The 15566-nt window shown below is 49.2% G+C and overlaps 1 protein-coding gene and 1 long non-coding RNA gene across 7 annotated transcripts in view; one reads left to right on the forward strand and one right to left on the reverse strand.

Moving 5' to 3' along the window:
• Window positions 1–15566, forward strand: part of LOC127395475 (uncharacterized) — a 308391-nt gene that overhangs the window by 248279 nt on the left and 44546 nt on the right. The gene's annotated exons all lie outside the window — the stretch shown is intronic.
• LOC127395452 (cilia- and flagella-associated protein 53-like) overlaps window positions 1–15566 on the reverse strand; it is an 86185-nt gene that overhangs the window by 47235 nt on the left and 23384 nt on the right. Inside the window, exon 5 of one of the 3 annotated variants that reach the window (XM_051642502.1) lies at window positions 397–615. The exons of the other annotated variants lie outside the window; for them this stretch is intronic. Within the exon in view, the coding sequence (XP_051498462.1) occupies window positions 397–615 (219 nt within the window). The remainder of the gene's footprint in view (window positions 1–396; window positions 616–15566) is intronic. 3 annotated transcript variants of the gene reach the window in all.

Raw genomic sequence — 15566 nt, forward strand, 5'->3', positions numbered from 1 at the left:
CCAAGGTCTTGTATCAAGTTGATACAACTTTGATAACCTACATGAGCTTCTAAAATACCTCAAGCAGATGAATGACTGCAGCTCCCCTTTTCAAGTCACCTAGAGACTTCTTTTCACCCTGAATTTGGACAATCAACTCAGGAAGTGACAGACACATCCACAGTTTTGTGGCATCTCCCAGATACTTTTGCACAGCGTGATTTGAAGTACTCCCAGTAGTTCTGAAAGATCATGAGCTTCTTCAGAGAAGGAGAAGCAACAGGCTACACCAAAAAAGGAATCAACTTGTTCAGAGCAAAGGGGTTGATCTGATCTCATTTACCCTGTGCAGCTCATGCAGGGCCAGAAAACGAATCCAAATCCCACAACTCCCTAGTGAACACCTCCAGCCCTTACCTTTCTTTTGGTTTTCTCCTCAGTGTCTTGCTGGGGTTCCTGAAGACATTTTTCCAAGATCTTCAACTCGAGGGCAAGTTCATCTTGGTTTTCCTCATGAAGACGTTTCTGCTTCTCCTGGGCTGCACTGAGCAACATATCCCTGCATTCCTTCTGCTTCTGGAGCTTCTCCTTCTGAAGTTGCTCCTTTTCCAGCTGAAGCAGCTGCTGCTCCTCTTCCTACAACAGCAAAAATCACCAGTGTGTAAAATCATTGCTTAACTTCAACCGAAGTGATGACTAGAATGAGTTGAATGAGAAGACTGAAGAGCAAAGGTCAAGATTTCAAGCCTTTCTTGCTGCCATTGGAGAATTATTCTCAGACCTTAAACCTGCTAAAGCATGAACAGTTCAGCATGATCATTCATCAGAATTCAGGATTTTCCTCTTTAATGATCCCCTGCACTTCAACACCAAACCAAAGGGTTGCCTGATGCACTCCAAATGTGTCAAGCAGAGAGACAGAGTCATTTCTTTAGGGGAAATCAATATCATGGCAGCACATGGAATCTATTTCCAAGTCTGCCCATGCAGAGCCATGAGCTCCTCCTGGTTCTGCACATTTTATCTGTGCTGGGTGGTCAGATCTGGCACAGCATCTCCAGTGGATGGGAGGCTGCAAACAGTAGCTGTATCCTTAGATTCTGATGGGCAGTTCCTGAGTTTCAAACTTCACATTCCACTTGGTATTGGAAAGAACAGAACAATGGACAGTGAAACTGAATTCTTAAGAAAGGAACAATAAAAAATATTCCAGATCCAAAAGATAGTCAGTATTAGCTGGTGTAAAAAACTAAATCCTGAAATAGCAAGGAACCTGTGGCTGCCCCATCCCTGGAAGTGTTGAATGGTAGGTTGCTTTAAAACCTTCCCATGTCCCCACAAAGGCTCTGAGAGGCTTCAAATGCCAGAATCCTTCCCGTGCTCCATGGGAGAAGATCAGGTTCCCTCTGCAAACAGGAACACATGTTCCACAGGAGCCTTAGGAGGGGCCTTCTCCAGAACCCTGGCTTGAGAAGGATCTGGAAATTACCAACAACTGAGCTTCTTCCTCCTTCAGCCTCTTGGCCTCCTCCTGCTGAGCGCTGAGCTCCGCTACCTGGGCACTGAGCCCCTCCCGGACTTCCCGCTGCTGCTCGGCCAGTCTCTGCATCTCCATCACTGCTCTCTTCTCCTTAGCCAACCTGTCCTCTTTCCAAAGGTCAGCAAACATCTGCTCCTCCTGCTGCTGCTGCTTTTTCAGCTCCTCCTTCAGAGCTACCTGGGCCAACCGGTCTTCACACACTTCCTGCTGATGCTTCTTCATCAGCTGCAAGCGAAGCTCATCGCATTGTTGTCTGAAAGGCAAGAGGGCAGGTGAAAAAAGAAACAAACAGGCTTAAATAAGAAGCAAGTCTGGAGTTGTTTCAAGGATGGAGGCTCCCAGATCATCACTGCTTGGAGGACAAGGGCTCAGGAAGCCAAATTCTCCACTGACTCCTTGGGAGGCCGAAGGAAGCCCAGAGAGGCTGAATTGAGGGAGATTTTGACATTGCTGAGTTGAAGAGCAGGTCCTGCATTTCCCTTTGTAACTTAATCTAAATAGACACAGGGGAATGGATTAGAAGTGGAAGAGGGGAGATTGAGGTTGGACATGAGGAGGAAATTCTTTGCTGTGAGGGTGGTGAGACCCTGGCCCAGGCTGCCCAGAGAAGCTGTGGCTGCCCCATCCCTGGCAGTGTTGAAGGGCAGGTTGGATGGGGCTTGGAGCAGCCTGGGCTGCTGGGAGGTGTCCCTGCCCATGCAGGGGGGTTGGAACTGGATGATCTTGAAGGTCCCTACCAACCCAAACCAGTTTGGGATTATGATCACCTTGTTGTTCAATTGCCTCTTTGTATTTACTTAACCCCAGTTTTCTAAGATACCTGAATTGCTGCTCTCGTTTTTCAGCCACCAGTTGTTGTCTCTCTTTTTCTCTCTTCTCTCTCAGTAATTTTGCTCGTTCCCTCATTTTCTGTTGTCTCCCCTGGACTGTTTCTTCAAGTGAATCAATCTCAACAATGTACTGACTTTCCTCTCCCTCCAGAAGCTCACGAAGCCTGGGATGACAACATGGAGATAAAAGCCAAATCAATCTCTCTGTTGAATGATGAAGTTGTATTTGATTTGCTATAAGAGCAAAGCAGGTGCTGGGGCTCCTTTCAACACCTGTTGTGCCCATGGAGAGGATCTTACACCATCACAGGAGTCATTCTGTCCTGGCACAACTGAAGCTGCTTCTCTTCCAAACCCATTGCCAGTGCTGCTTTAGTCCCCCAGGAAACAAATTCTTCTACTTCCCAGACTCCATTTGTCACCAGTTGGCGTCAAGTTGAGCTTGTACTGTTGTTTCCCTTCAGCATAAACCCTCTGTCCTGGCTTGAGCCAGGATTAAGCCAATTTTTCTTTTTACTGATTTTTTTTTTTCCTTCAGTAAGCTTTCTTGTAACTAGCAACTGTGTGTTCTGCTAGGCTGATAAGACAGTGGAATGTTTTTCTAACTACTGAGGTTTCAAGGTTACACCTTCACTCTGCCAGCTCAGACACTATGGGGAGATCTCTGACCCCCCCGTGGGAGGCTGAGTTAGACAGACAGCAAAATTGGCCAAAGATATTCCATTCCATATATCTACGTAAGCTCAGAGGAAGGACAGAGATCTTAGAAGACAGCTTCCTCCTTCTTCTCGCCGCTCTCTTCCGTCCATGGCCGGCGTCCGGGGAGGACTCTGCTCATCCATCACTGCCGACCCTTAGGCTCGAGCTCTCCTGACCCTCATAACTCTCCGCTTTCTCCAGCAGCGGCTCCGGGATTTCTCGGGACTCTTCCCAGTTCAGGGGAGTGCTGTGGGAGTTGCTGGGGGTGGGGGGAGGCGAGAGGCTTTTGCCCATATCTGAATATACCTGTATATAATTGTATATATTTTCTTGTATCATTAGTGTTTAATTAAAGCTGTGTAGTTTAGTTTTCAATCCAGCCAAGTCTCTCTCCTTTTCTCTCTCTCCTTCCCTGACTGGGTGGGGGGGGGAGGGGATTGAGAGCATTGTTGTAGGACCTGAGTCAAACGGTGACAACAATTTAATTGGCGCCCAACGTGGGGCTCGATTTTTAGCCCAGATTACACATTTTCATCAATTGGGAGTGTCCAAAATTCCATCTCTGAAGGGAGGAATCCCTCAGAGAGCAATGAGCAATAATTCTGCTGAGTGTCCTGACGGATTGAAAACTGAACAGACACTTGCTGCAATGAATCTATTGGATCTTTTTCCAAACCTGCAATTGTACATGTGGTATGTAGCTGAGGGCATTCTGCACTTTGTAGCTGCTCTTGTGATTCTTTTGTGGTTTATTGACAGAACTGTAGCCATGGTCAACCGTATCATTACCAGCCTAGTGATCCTAGGGATGATGATACTGTTCTCTATGGGGTCACTGTATGTGTACAGCTACACTGCTAGTCCTAGTGGTACAACTCCTAAAGTGAATAGAACGGTCCATGTTGGTAACAGCAATAGCTGGTTCAATTTTACCTCTCCATATTCTCTCAAGCTGAATCTCCCAGCTCTTGATGTGAATAGCATGGTTGCAGTGGGGATGTTTTTGCTGAATGTTTATAATATATTGTGGATGCGTAGGGCCAGATGTTGTTCTGCTCACTGCCACTCCCCCACAGGCAATGTTGCTGCCACTGCTGCTGCCAACACCACTGCTGCCAATACCACCACTCCTGCTGCTACAAAAACAACTGCTTCTACAAAGAAAAAGCCTGATCCATCGCGAACCAAGCTAGTTAACCCTGTGACTAGGAGCAAGGCAAAGACAAAAGCAGCAGAAAGTGAGGGTGAGGAAGAAGAGGATCCTAATACAGTTGATGGAGCAGGTACCTCTCAGACAGATAAAAAACCAGACCACTCTCAGACAGATAAAAAACCAAGCCACTCTCAGACAGATAAAAAACCAAGCCACTCTCAAGCAAATAAAAGAACAGCAGGTCCTCCTCAATCAGATGACGACGATGACCTTGCCCACCCTTTCTCTATGAAAGAACTGCGCCTCATGAGAAAGGACTTCACCCGCATTGATGGTGAGGGAATCCTTCCTTGGCTGCTCCGATGCTTTGATAGTGGTGCTGAGACCTACAATGTGGATGAGAGAGAAGCCAAGCAGTTGGGATCCCTGGCCAGAGATGCTGGTATTGACAGAGCACTTAGTAGTAAGACAGGAACTACTACCCTGTGGGACCGACTTCTTTCAGCTGTGAGAGAGAGATATCCCCACAAGGGTGACATCGGATGGCGCCGAAGCAGAACACCCACTCTCGAGAAAGCCATCACCTACTTGAGAGAGATTGCTGTGCGAGAAGTGATCTATAATAACGATGGAATCACAGATCCTGATGATGTTGAGTGTGACACACAAATGTTCCGGAAGTTTGTTCAGGCTGTACCAGCAGCGCATGCCCATATATTCTCCTTCATGGGATGTTTTGAAGGTTACGAAAGACCAACTGTACGTGAAGTAACTGTCAAAGCACGACAGTATGGAGACATCCTCTCTGATTCCCTTTACTTCCAAACCTCAGCCGTTAAGAAAATGGTTGACAGGAAGTATAAGATGCCAAATGGAAGTAAACTCCAGACTCTTCCTAGAGACAACTGGTCATGTGTTGCAGCCATTAAGAAGACACATCCTGCTACGAGACAGCAGCAAGGAAGACAGGACTCGCTGCGACGCCACCTGTGGTCTCTCTTGAAAAATCATTTTAGAGAGGACATGAGAGTCTGGGACAAGAAACCCACTGATATGCTCCAGTTACGTGTGCAAGAGCTTCTAAACAGAACAAAGCCAGGAGATGGTTCTTCCAAGAGGAAGGTTGCACCAGTCAACAACCAGGATGGTTCATCGAGCTCTAGTGCTCAACCCTAGGGATGCCCTGCCTCCAGCCAGGAGGAGGAGAGGGACAACCGAGTTTATTGGACTGTGTGGATTCGGTGGCCTGGCACATCAGAACCACAAAGATATAAAGCTTTGGTGGACACTGGTGCACAGTGCACTCTAATGCCATCGAATCATAAAGGGACAAACCCTGTCACTATCTCTGGAGTGACAGGAGGTTCTCAACAACTGACTGTTGTGGAGGCCAGTGTGAGCCTCACTGGTAAGGAGTGGCAAACGCACCCTATAGTGACTGGCCCAGGTGCTCCGTGCATCCTTGGCATAGACTATCTCAGGAAAGGATACTTCCGTGACCCGAAAGGGTACCGGTGGGCCTTTGGTATAGCAGCTGTAGAGACTGAGGACACTGAACAGCTGCGTACTTTGTCTGGCCTTACAGATGACCCTTCTGTAGTAGGGTTGCTGGAGGTTGAAGACCAACAGGTGCCAATTGCCACTTCAACAGTGCATAGGCGACAGTATCGCACCAACAGAGACTCTGTGATTCCCATTCATAAGCTGATTCGGCAATTGGAAAGCCAAGGTGTGATTAGCAGGACTCATTCACCCTTCAACAGTCCTATCTGGCCAGTGCGAAAGCCTGATGGCGAGTGGAGGCTGACAGTGGACTATCGTGGCCTGAATGAGGTGACACCACCACTTAGTGCTGCTGTACCGGACATGCTAGAGCTTCAGTATGAGTTGGAGTCAAAAGCAGCTAGGTGGTATGCCACTATTGACATTGCTCATGCATTCTTCTCTATTCCCATAGCACCAGAGTGCAGGCCACAGTTTGCTTTCACCTGGAGGGGAGTCCAGTACACCTGGAATCGATTGCCCCAGGGGTGGAAACACAGCTCAACCATTTGCCATGGACTGATCCATGCTGCACTGGAGAAGGGTGGAGCTCCAGAACACCTGCAGTACATTGATGACATCATTGTGTGGGGTGACACATCAGAAGAAGTTTTTGAGAAAGGTAAAAAGATCATCCAAATTCTTCTGGATGCTGGTTTTGCTGTAAAAAGAAGCAAGGTCAAGGGACCTTCGCGAGAGATCCAGTTCCTGGGAATCAAGTGGCAAGATGGTCGTCGCCAGATCCCAATGGATGTGATTAACAAAGTAACAGCTATGGCCCCACCATCAACTAAAAAGGACACTCAAACCTTTTTAGGGACTGTTGGTTTCTGGAGAATGCATATTCCATGTTACAGTGAAATTGTGAAACCTCTCTATGAGGTGACCAGAAAGAAGAATGATTTCAAATGGGGTCCTGACCAACAGAAAGCTTTTGAGCAGATCAAGAAGGAGATTGCGCAGGCAATGGCCCTTGGACCGGTTCGAACAGGGCCAGACATCAAGAACGTGCTCTACACTGCAGCCGGACACAATGGTCCCAACTGGAGCCTCTGGCAGAAAGCACCAGGGGAAACTCGAGGTCGACCCCTGGGATTCTGGAGCCGGAGCTACAGAGGTTCCGAGGCCAACTACACAACAACTGAGAAGGAGATACTTGCAGCATATGAAGGAGTTAGAGCCGCTTCAGAAGTGATTGGCACTGAAGCACAGCTCTTTCTGGCGCCCAGGCTACCGGTGCTGAGATTCATGTTCGAGAATAACCTTTCTCCTGTCCATCATGCCACCGATGTGACTTGGAGTAAATGGACTGCTTTGATCACCCAAAGAGCCCGAATAGGGAAACCTAATCGTCCAGGTATTGTGGAAGCAATTACAAACTGGCCAGAAGGCACCCACTTCGGAATGCCACCACAAGAAGGGGTGAGACGAGCTCAAGAAGCTCCACCATATGATCATCTACCAGAGACTGAGAAACAATTTGCTCTTTTCACCGATGGCTCCTGTCGTCTTGTAGGGAACCACCGGAAGTGGAAAGCTGCCGTGTGGAGTCCTACACGACTGGTTGCACAAGCAGCTGAAGGAGAAGGTGAATCAAGTCAGTTTGCAGAGGTAAAAGCCATCCAGCTGGCTTTGGACATTGCTGAGCGAGAGGGGTGGCCGAGACTCTACCTCTACACTGACTCATGGATGGCAGCAAATGCCTTGTGGGGTTGGCTAAAACAGTGGCAGCAGAATAACTGGCAGCGAAAGGGTAAACCTATTTGGGTTGCTGACCTGTGGAAAGACATTGCAGCTCGGATAGAGAAACTGGAGGTAAAAGTGCGACATGTAGATGCACACGTGCCTCTGAGTCGAGCCACTGAGGAACATCGACACAACCAACGAGCAGATGAGGCTGCCCAAGTGTTCCAAGTAGACTTAGACTGGGAACACAAGGGTGAGCTTTTTCTGGCTCGGTGGGCCCATGATGCTTCAGGTCATCAGGGCAGAGATGCAACATACAAATGGGCTCGTGACCGAGGGGTGGACTTAACCATGGACACTATTGCACAGGTGATCCATGACTGTGAGACATGTGCTGCAATTAAGCAGGCAAAACGGTTGAAACCTTTGTGGTATGAGGGGAGGTGGTCAAAGTACAGATTTGGAGAGGCCTGGCAAATTGACTACATCACACTGCCTCAGAGCCGCCAGGGTAAGCGTTATGTGCTTACAATGGTGGAAACAAGTACAGGATGGTTGGAGACATATCCTGTGCCTCATGCCACAGCCAGGAATACTATTCTGGGTCTTGAGAAGAAAATTTTGTGGAGACATGGTACTCCAGAGAGAATTGAGTCAGACAATGGGACTCATTTCAAAAACAGTCTTGTCACTGACTGGGCTAAAGAGCATGGTATTGAATGGATCTACCATATCCCATACTATGCACAGGCCTCAGGGAAAGTTGAAAGGTACAATGGTCTGTTGAAGGCTACCCTAAAGGCAATGGGTGGTGGAACTTTCAAAAACTGGGATAAAAATTTGGCAAAGGCCACCTGGTTAGTTAATACCAGGGGATCCATCAATCGGGCTGGTCCTGCCCAGTCAGACCTTTTGCATACTACAGATGGGGATAAAGTCCCTGTGGTATGTGAAAGAAACCTGCTGGGTAAAAGTGTTTGGGTCTATCCTGCTTCAGGCAAAGGTAAACCTGTCAGGGGTATTGCTTTTGCTCAGGGGCCTGGACATACCTGGTGTGTGATGATGGAGGATGGTGAAGTACAATATGTACCTCAAGGTAATCTGACTTTGGGAGAGAATCCTTAATTTGACAGCTGGTAAAGTATAGAGCCTGTATGTAATATATGGTATGGAATAAGGGGTGGAATGTCCTGGTGTGAGCCAGGATTAAGCCAATTTTTCTTTTCACTGATTTTTTTTTTTTTCCTTCAGTAAGCTTTCTTGTAACTAGCAACTGTGTGTTCTGCTAGGCTGATAAGACAGTGGAATGTTTTTCTAACTACTGAGGCTTCAAGGTTACACCTTCACTCCGCCGGCTCAGACACTACGGGGAGATCTGTGACCCCCCCGTGGGAGGCTGAGTTAGACAGACAGCAAAATTGGCCAAAGATATTCCATTCCATATATCTACGTAAGCTCAGAGGAAGGACAGAGATCTTAGAAGACAGCTTCCTCCTTCTTCTCGCCGCTCTCTTCCGTCCATGGCCGGCGTCCGGGGAGGACTCTGCTCATCTATCACCGCCGACCCTTAGGCTCGAGCTCTCCTGACCCTCATAACTCTCCGCTTTCTCCAGCAGCGGCTCCGGGATTTCTCGGGACTCTTGCCAGTTCAGGGGAGTGTGGTGGGAGTTGCTGGGGGTGGGGGGAGGCGAGAGGCTTTTGCCCATATCTGAATATATCTGTATATAATTGTATATATATATTTTCTTGTGTGATTCATTAGTGTTTTAATTAAAGCTGTGTAGTTTAGTTTTCAATCCAGCCAAGTCTCTCTCCTTTTCTCTCTCTCCTTCCCTGACTGGGTGTGGGGGGGAGGGGATCGAGAGCATTGTTGTCGGACCTGAGTCAAACGGTGACAAGTGGGTAGTAATCGGAGGACTCTACAAGATTCGGGAGTTTCCTTTTAACATCCCTAATCCGAGCCCCAGGGAGGCAACAGACCTCCCTGTGGGATGGGTCCGGTCGGCAGATGGGCCCTTCTGTTCCCCTCAGAAGGGAGTCGCCCACCACAATTACTCTCCTTTCCTTCTTGATTGAAGAAGTCCTAAGGACTCGGGGTGACTGACGAGTCCTAGGTGCTTCATTAGATAAGTCTACTCCTTCAACTTTATTTTCCTGTCCCTGAATTTCTAAGGCCTCATATCTATTGTTCAAGGGCAATTGGGAGGGCGGAAGAGGTTGGGAGGATTTTTTCTTGCCTCTACGAGGTCGGACCTCCTTCCATTCCTTCATATCTCTTAAGTCCTCTGCTTCTGTCTGGTGACAGGAGGGGAGGGGATCCGTCGCTTTCTCAACCTCCTCAACCTCTTGCATCTGCCCCTGCCTCAGGGTACAACTCCACCAATCTATTTCTCTCTCACATTCTCTAATGGTCCGTAGTCTTTCAACCTCCTCTGTCAGTTCAACCACCTGCCTGAGGAGATCGTTTACTTGTTCACACCGCACACATGTGTTCTCACTGTCTCCCTCCGATACCAGTGCCAGGCTCAGGCATTCACTGCAGCCAGAGACCTGCACGGCTGCGTGCCTGCTTGGGAGCTCCGTCTGAGTCCCCACATTCTTCTTCACTATGGTTTTCGGGCGCGTTGCGACCATGATCTATCTAGCTACGAGTTTGCCTGTCTTGCTATGAGAAGGCACCCACTGCTCCCTGCCTGCCCTCGCGCCTGTCCTCGTGTCTCCCCTCTGGAAGCCGCTGCCGCTCTCTGCTCTGCGCTGCCGCGTGCTCAGAGGAGGCTGCCAAATGGCCGCTTTTTAAACCTTGCCGCCGTTCACAGCGTTTATTTCAGGAGAGACTTCACCATCATCCTACTGTGCCTTATGGAGATGTTTGGGAGAGGGAAACAACCCCACAGCAGGAAACTCTGGATTTTCCTCCTGAGAACACTCATCTGTAACTGTTGGGAGGGCTGAATTTCTTGTGTTGGTAGAATTTTGCCTAATGTTTTCAGGATGTTTCATGGAAAATGGGGGGTGGATCCTCCAATCCTCCTATTGAGGTTTGGTTTGTGTGTGTGTGTGAAGTTCCCTCCATCAGCTTTGAAGAGGCTTCCTGCTGGAAAAGCTAACTTGAGTCCAAATGATGGATGTCTTGTGACTTGGAGCTTATTTGACATGAATGTTGAGTGAAAAAAAGAGTCTCCTTAGCTCAGGTGCTGTCGCGGGCCGGTATCGGGGGGCTCCCGGCTGTCAGGATGTTCCCTCGAGTTCCCCCCCAGTGTGGAGAGGTTTGGGAATGAGTCCGAGGGTCACACGTGGCGTTCGCCTCTCACAGAGGAACGGCCACTGCGGGGCCGTGTCTTAGAGGGGAGATTGGAACACCCTCCCACCACGCTCACAAATTGCTACTGAGACCAATGTTTAGATTACGAATTAATTGGTTTATTAAGGGTCAACACAAATTAAGGGATGAAGGTTCAGGAGAGGTTGTCTAGGTGTATATTGGAAAAGGGATTCAAAGGTGCTGTGGTCTTATGACATGCACATGATCAGGCAGTGAGGTGGATCAAGAACTGGTTGAAAGGAAGGAGTCAGAGAGTTGTAGTCAATGGGGCAAAATCTAGTTGGAGGCCTGTGACTAGTGGAGTCCCTCAGGGGTCGGTACTGGGACCGGTGTTGTTCAACATCTTCATCAACGACCTGGATGAGGGTACAGAATGTACCCTCAGCAAGTTTGCTGATGACACCAAGCTGGGAGGAGTGGCTGACACACCAGAAGGCTGTGCTGCCATTCAGAGGGACTTAGACAGGCTGGAGAGCTGGGCGGGGAAAAACCTGATGAAGTTTAACAAGGGCAAGTGTAGAGTTTTGCATTTGGGGAAGAAAAATGTCATGCACCAGTACAGGTTTGGGGCTGACCTGCTGGAGAGCAGTGTGGGTGAAAGGGATCTGGGGGTCCTGGTAGACAGGAGGATGACCATGAGCCAGCAATGTGCCCTTGTGGCCAAGAAGGCCAATGGCCTCCTGGGGTGTATTAGAAAGGGGGTGGTTAGTAGGTCAAGAGAGGTTCTCCTCCCCCTCTATTCTGCATTGGTGAGGCCGCATCTGGAGTATTGTGTCCAGTTCTGGGCCCCTCAGTTCCAGAAGGACAGGGAACTGCTGGAAAGAGTCCAGCACAGAGCCACAAAGATGATGAAGGGAGTGGAACATCTCCCTGATGAGGAGAGGCTGAGGGAGCTGGGTCTCTTTAGCTTGGAGAAAAGGAGACTGAGGGGCGACCTCATCCATGGTTACAAATACGTAAAGGGTGAGTGTCAAGAAGATGGAGTTAAGCTTTTTTCAGTGATGACCAGTGATAGGACAAGGAGTAATGGATACAAATTGGAGCATAGGAGGTTTAAGGTGAATATCAGAAAAATTTTTTTTACTGTGAGAGTGACAGAGCCCTGGGACAGGCTGCCCAGAGAGGTTGTGGAGTCTCCTTCTCTGGAGACATTCAAAACCCGCCTGGACGCCTTCCTGTGTGATGTGCTCTGGGTGACCCTGCTCTGGCAGGGGGGTTGGACTAGATGATCTTTCGAGGTCCCTTCCAACCCCTAGGATTCTATGATTCTATGATTCTATGACTCCGAGGAGGAGTGTAAAATCAATGGAGTGAAGGGCAGGAGTTGAGCCCAGCAGGAAAGTTAGAGTGTGTGTGTGTATGTGTGTGTCTGTGTGTCTGTGTGTGTCTGTGTGTGTGAGTGTGTCTCTGTGTGTCTGTGTGTGTGTGTGTGTCTGTCTGTGTGTGTCTGTGTGTCTGTGTGTGTCTGGGGTGGAAGGGGGGGCGGCTTCCCGGTAACCGGGGCGACCCCTCCCAGCAGCAGCAGCTGCGGGAAGCACCGTGAAGGAGAAACTCTGGGGAGCAAAACTCAGAGCACTGATCAGTTAATGGCAAGAGATATTCTGGCCCCTGTAGGTCGTAAACCATGGGAATAGGATGCAGCTACGTGAAGTGGAAAAGCACTGCCCCTGAGAAGCAGACAGTAAGAAGCCGCAGTCAATCTAACTAAGGCTGTGCTAGCAGAGGAATGTGCTCAAGCCTGCGTTTAGATAAGGAAACTTGTGCTCAGCTAAAGAAGCAGCATTTTGACAAAGGCAGCCGATGTGGAGTTATGCTGCGAGCATGACTGGCGCCTGAGCAGGTTAAGGGAACCAAGGGAACAGGAACAGGATTCGCATGGACAGTGAAAATGTGTATAAAAGGCAGCCTGTGTATAAAATGAAGGACATTTTGCTTGCATCAAGCTGCGTCCCGTCTCTCACTCGCCGCGAATTGGTGACCCCGACGTGACGGGTCGACGATCCGCCCAGCTGAGCGGTCTGCGGGAGCCCCACGGGACGTTGGATGAGCCGCTGGAAGGAAGCGGGAGCCGGCCGGCCTGAAATCCCTGCGGAGCTGGGAGCTGAGCTGTGGGGAACATGGGGAATCAAGTCTCTCCCCCAGAAAGAGATGTGTATAATTTAATGAGGTGTCTCCTTAGAAAACGTGGGAGGAACATTCCCGAGCACGACCTTAAAGCGATGCTTAAGTGGGTGCAGATAAAAATACCCACCGTGACTGCGTCTGGTATTTTTACAGGGGAACTTCGGAGCCATGTTGGGGTTAAACTGTGGGACGCGGCAACAGCCGGGAATGGGGAGGCACAGCGCGTGCTCCCCTGGTGGAGGGGGATAGTGGAGACTCTGAAAGCCCAAGAACAGGGCGTAGGACCGCAAGCCACTGCTTCTGCGGAAACCCCTACAGAGCCTCCCCTGTTACCCTCAGGGGGATCACCTCCTGAGCCCATGCCGGAAAATCCGCCCCAACATTCCAAACTTTTGGGTGCGTATGCAGCGGGTCATACTCCAGATAACCCCCTAGACCCAGGTCCTATCAACCCGCAGGGTGAGCCAGACCTGTATCCCCCCAGTCCACGCGATGTGTGGGCTTCTATAAGACAGCAGGCTCTAAAAGAGGGAGACCTGGACATTGCCGAGAAAATCCCTGCTCCTGTCATGGACCAAGCCCGGGGGGAATCCGCAATGGGAAGCCCTGTCTTGTTCAGTCATTAAGGAGCTCCCCCGCCCCGTCACAGAACACGGGCTTTCCTCCCCATGTTTTGCCAGCCTCCTTAATTCGGTGTTTGATATGTATGTAATGACTCCTTGTGATGTAAAGTCTTTAGCGCAGCTGCCACTGACCCCGACTCAGTATTCGTTATGGGACTCAGATTGGAGGAGGGGGCTTCAGGCCCTCCTCTTAACGTATGCGGGGCATAACAAAGCAGCACTGGCCGCGCTTACCCTGGAACACCTTGCTGGCACGGGTCAGCATACAGACCCGGTGACCCAAGCTCCAGACTGTCCGCGGGAAGCCCTTGAAGCAGTTCGCAAAGAGGCTAGAAAAGCCTTTCTCAAGGTCCCTGACTCACAAAGACCACAAAAGGCTTTTAGCACCGTGACTCAGGAACCCCGAGAGCCTTATATGCAGTTTATTGATAGGTTGAAACAGGCTTTGGAGCATCAAATTGATAACTCAGAAGCTAGGGAAATATTGTTGTTAAAGCTAGCTGTTGAAAATGTGCACAGACACAAGTGCTACAGCCCATGTCACAGCCTCAGCAGAGGGAAGCATCAGTGCCTCAAGCCTTCGCCCAGCAACAGCTGGCAGCGCCAGACTGGACCTGGCAACCTCCCACGCAGCAACCTTACTTGACTCTTCTGTTCATTTACTTTCAACAAATGTTTCGGGATCTTTACCCCCTAATATGCAGGCACTTTTGTTAGGAAGATCATCTACATCGTTGTCAGGACTCTTTGTATTACCTGGAGTCATTGACTCTGACAGCAATGAAGAAATTAAAACCATGGCATGGACCCCATTTCCTCCCTGTCCAGCGCCGAAAGGTAGTCGTGTAGCACAACTGATATTGAGTCCTAGGGGGGAAAACACTTCTTCCACCTATGAACCACAGCAAAGGCGGGGAGGGTTTGGATCTACAGGGAACCCACAGATTTTATGGGTGCAAACCACTTCACAAAAACGCCCTGTGTGTCAATGTATCCTTATCTATAAAGGACAACAAGTAGCATTAAGTGGAATAACAGACACTGGAGCTGAGGTAACAGTCATTTCTCAGGCCAAGTGGCCCCCACGATGGCCTCTTGCTGATGTATCTCCAGCATTGGCCAGAATAGGGGGAACTGGCAAAAGCCACCAGAGTACTGAGTTGATTCAAATCCGGAGCCCAGAAGGGGATATGGCCTCTGTGAAACCCTTTGTATTACCTGTCCCTACGGTTTTATGGGGGCGTGATGTGTTATCACAATGGGGGATTTCTGTTCAGGCCCATTTTTAGAGGGGGTCATTGAAGTGCACGACACCCTACAGTTAACTTGGAAAGCAAACACTCCTCTTTGGGTAGATCAATGGCCCCTACCACTAGAAAAGCTTTGTGCCCTTCAAGAACTAGTCATGGAATAGTTAAAGAGGGGGCATATTGTGCCTTCCACTGGTCCATGGAATTCACCAGTTTTTGTTATTAAAAACAAACTGGCAGGTGGTGCTTGCTCCATGACTTAAGAAAAACTAATAACGCAATGGAAGATATGGGAGCCCTCCAACCAGGGCTCCCCTCTCTCACTATGATTCCCAGACATTGGCATCTCACTGTTATTGATCTTAAAGACTGCTTTTTCAATATCCCATTGCATCCGGACGATGCTCCTAAATCTGCCTTTTCAGTCCCAAGCGTCAATATGCAAGCCCCATGACAGAGATATCACTGGGTTGTTCTGCCACAGGGAATGAAGAACAGCCCTGCAATCTGTCAGTGGTGTGTGGCTGGGGTACTTAGTCCTATTCGGGCTGCACTGCCTGATGCAGTATTATAGCATTACATGGATGATATCCTCGTGGCTGCACAACACCAGAAAGTCACAGAGAAAGCTCTAGCCCTTGTCACGGCTGCTGTTCCTAAAGCAGGCCTTTGTATTGCACCAGAAAAGGGTCAGAAAACAACACCATGGAAATATTTAGGTTGGTGCATAAGAGCTCAGACCATAACCCCTCAGCCCTTACAGATACAGGCAAACATTGAGACCTTACATGATGCACAGAAATGACTGGGAACAATAA

Source organism: Apus apus, chromosome Z (genome assembly GCF_020740795.1).
Source record: "Apus apus isolate bApuApu2 chromosome Z, bApuApu2.pri.cur, whole genome shotgun sequence".
NCBI classification, from domain to species: Eukaryota; Metazoa; Chordata; class Aves; order Apodiformes; family Apodidae; genus Apus; species Apus apus.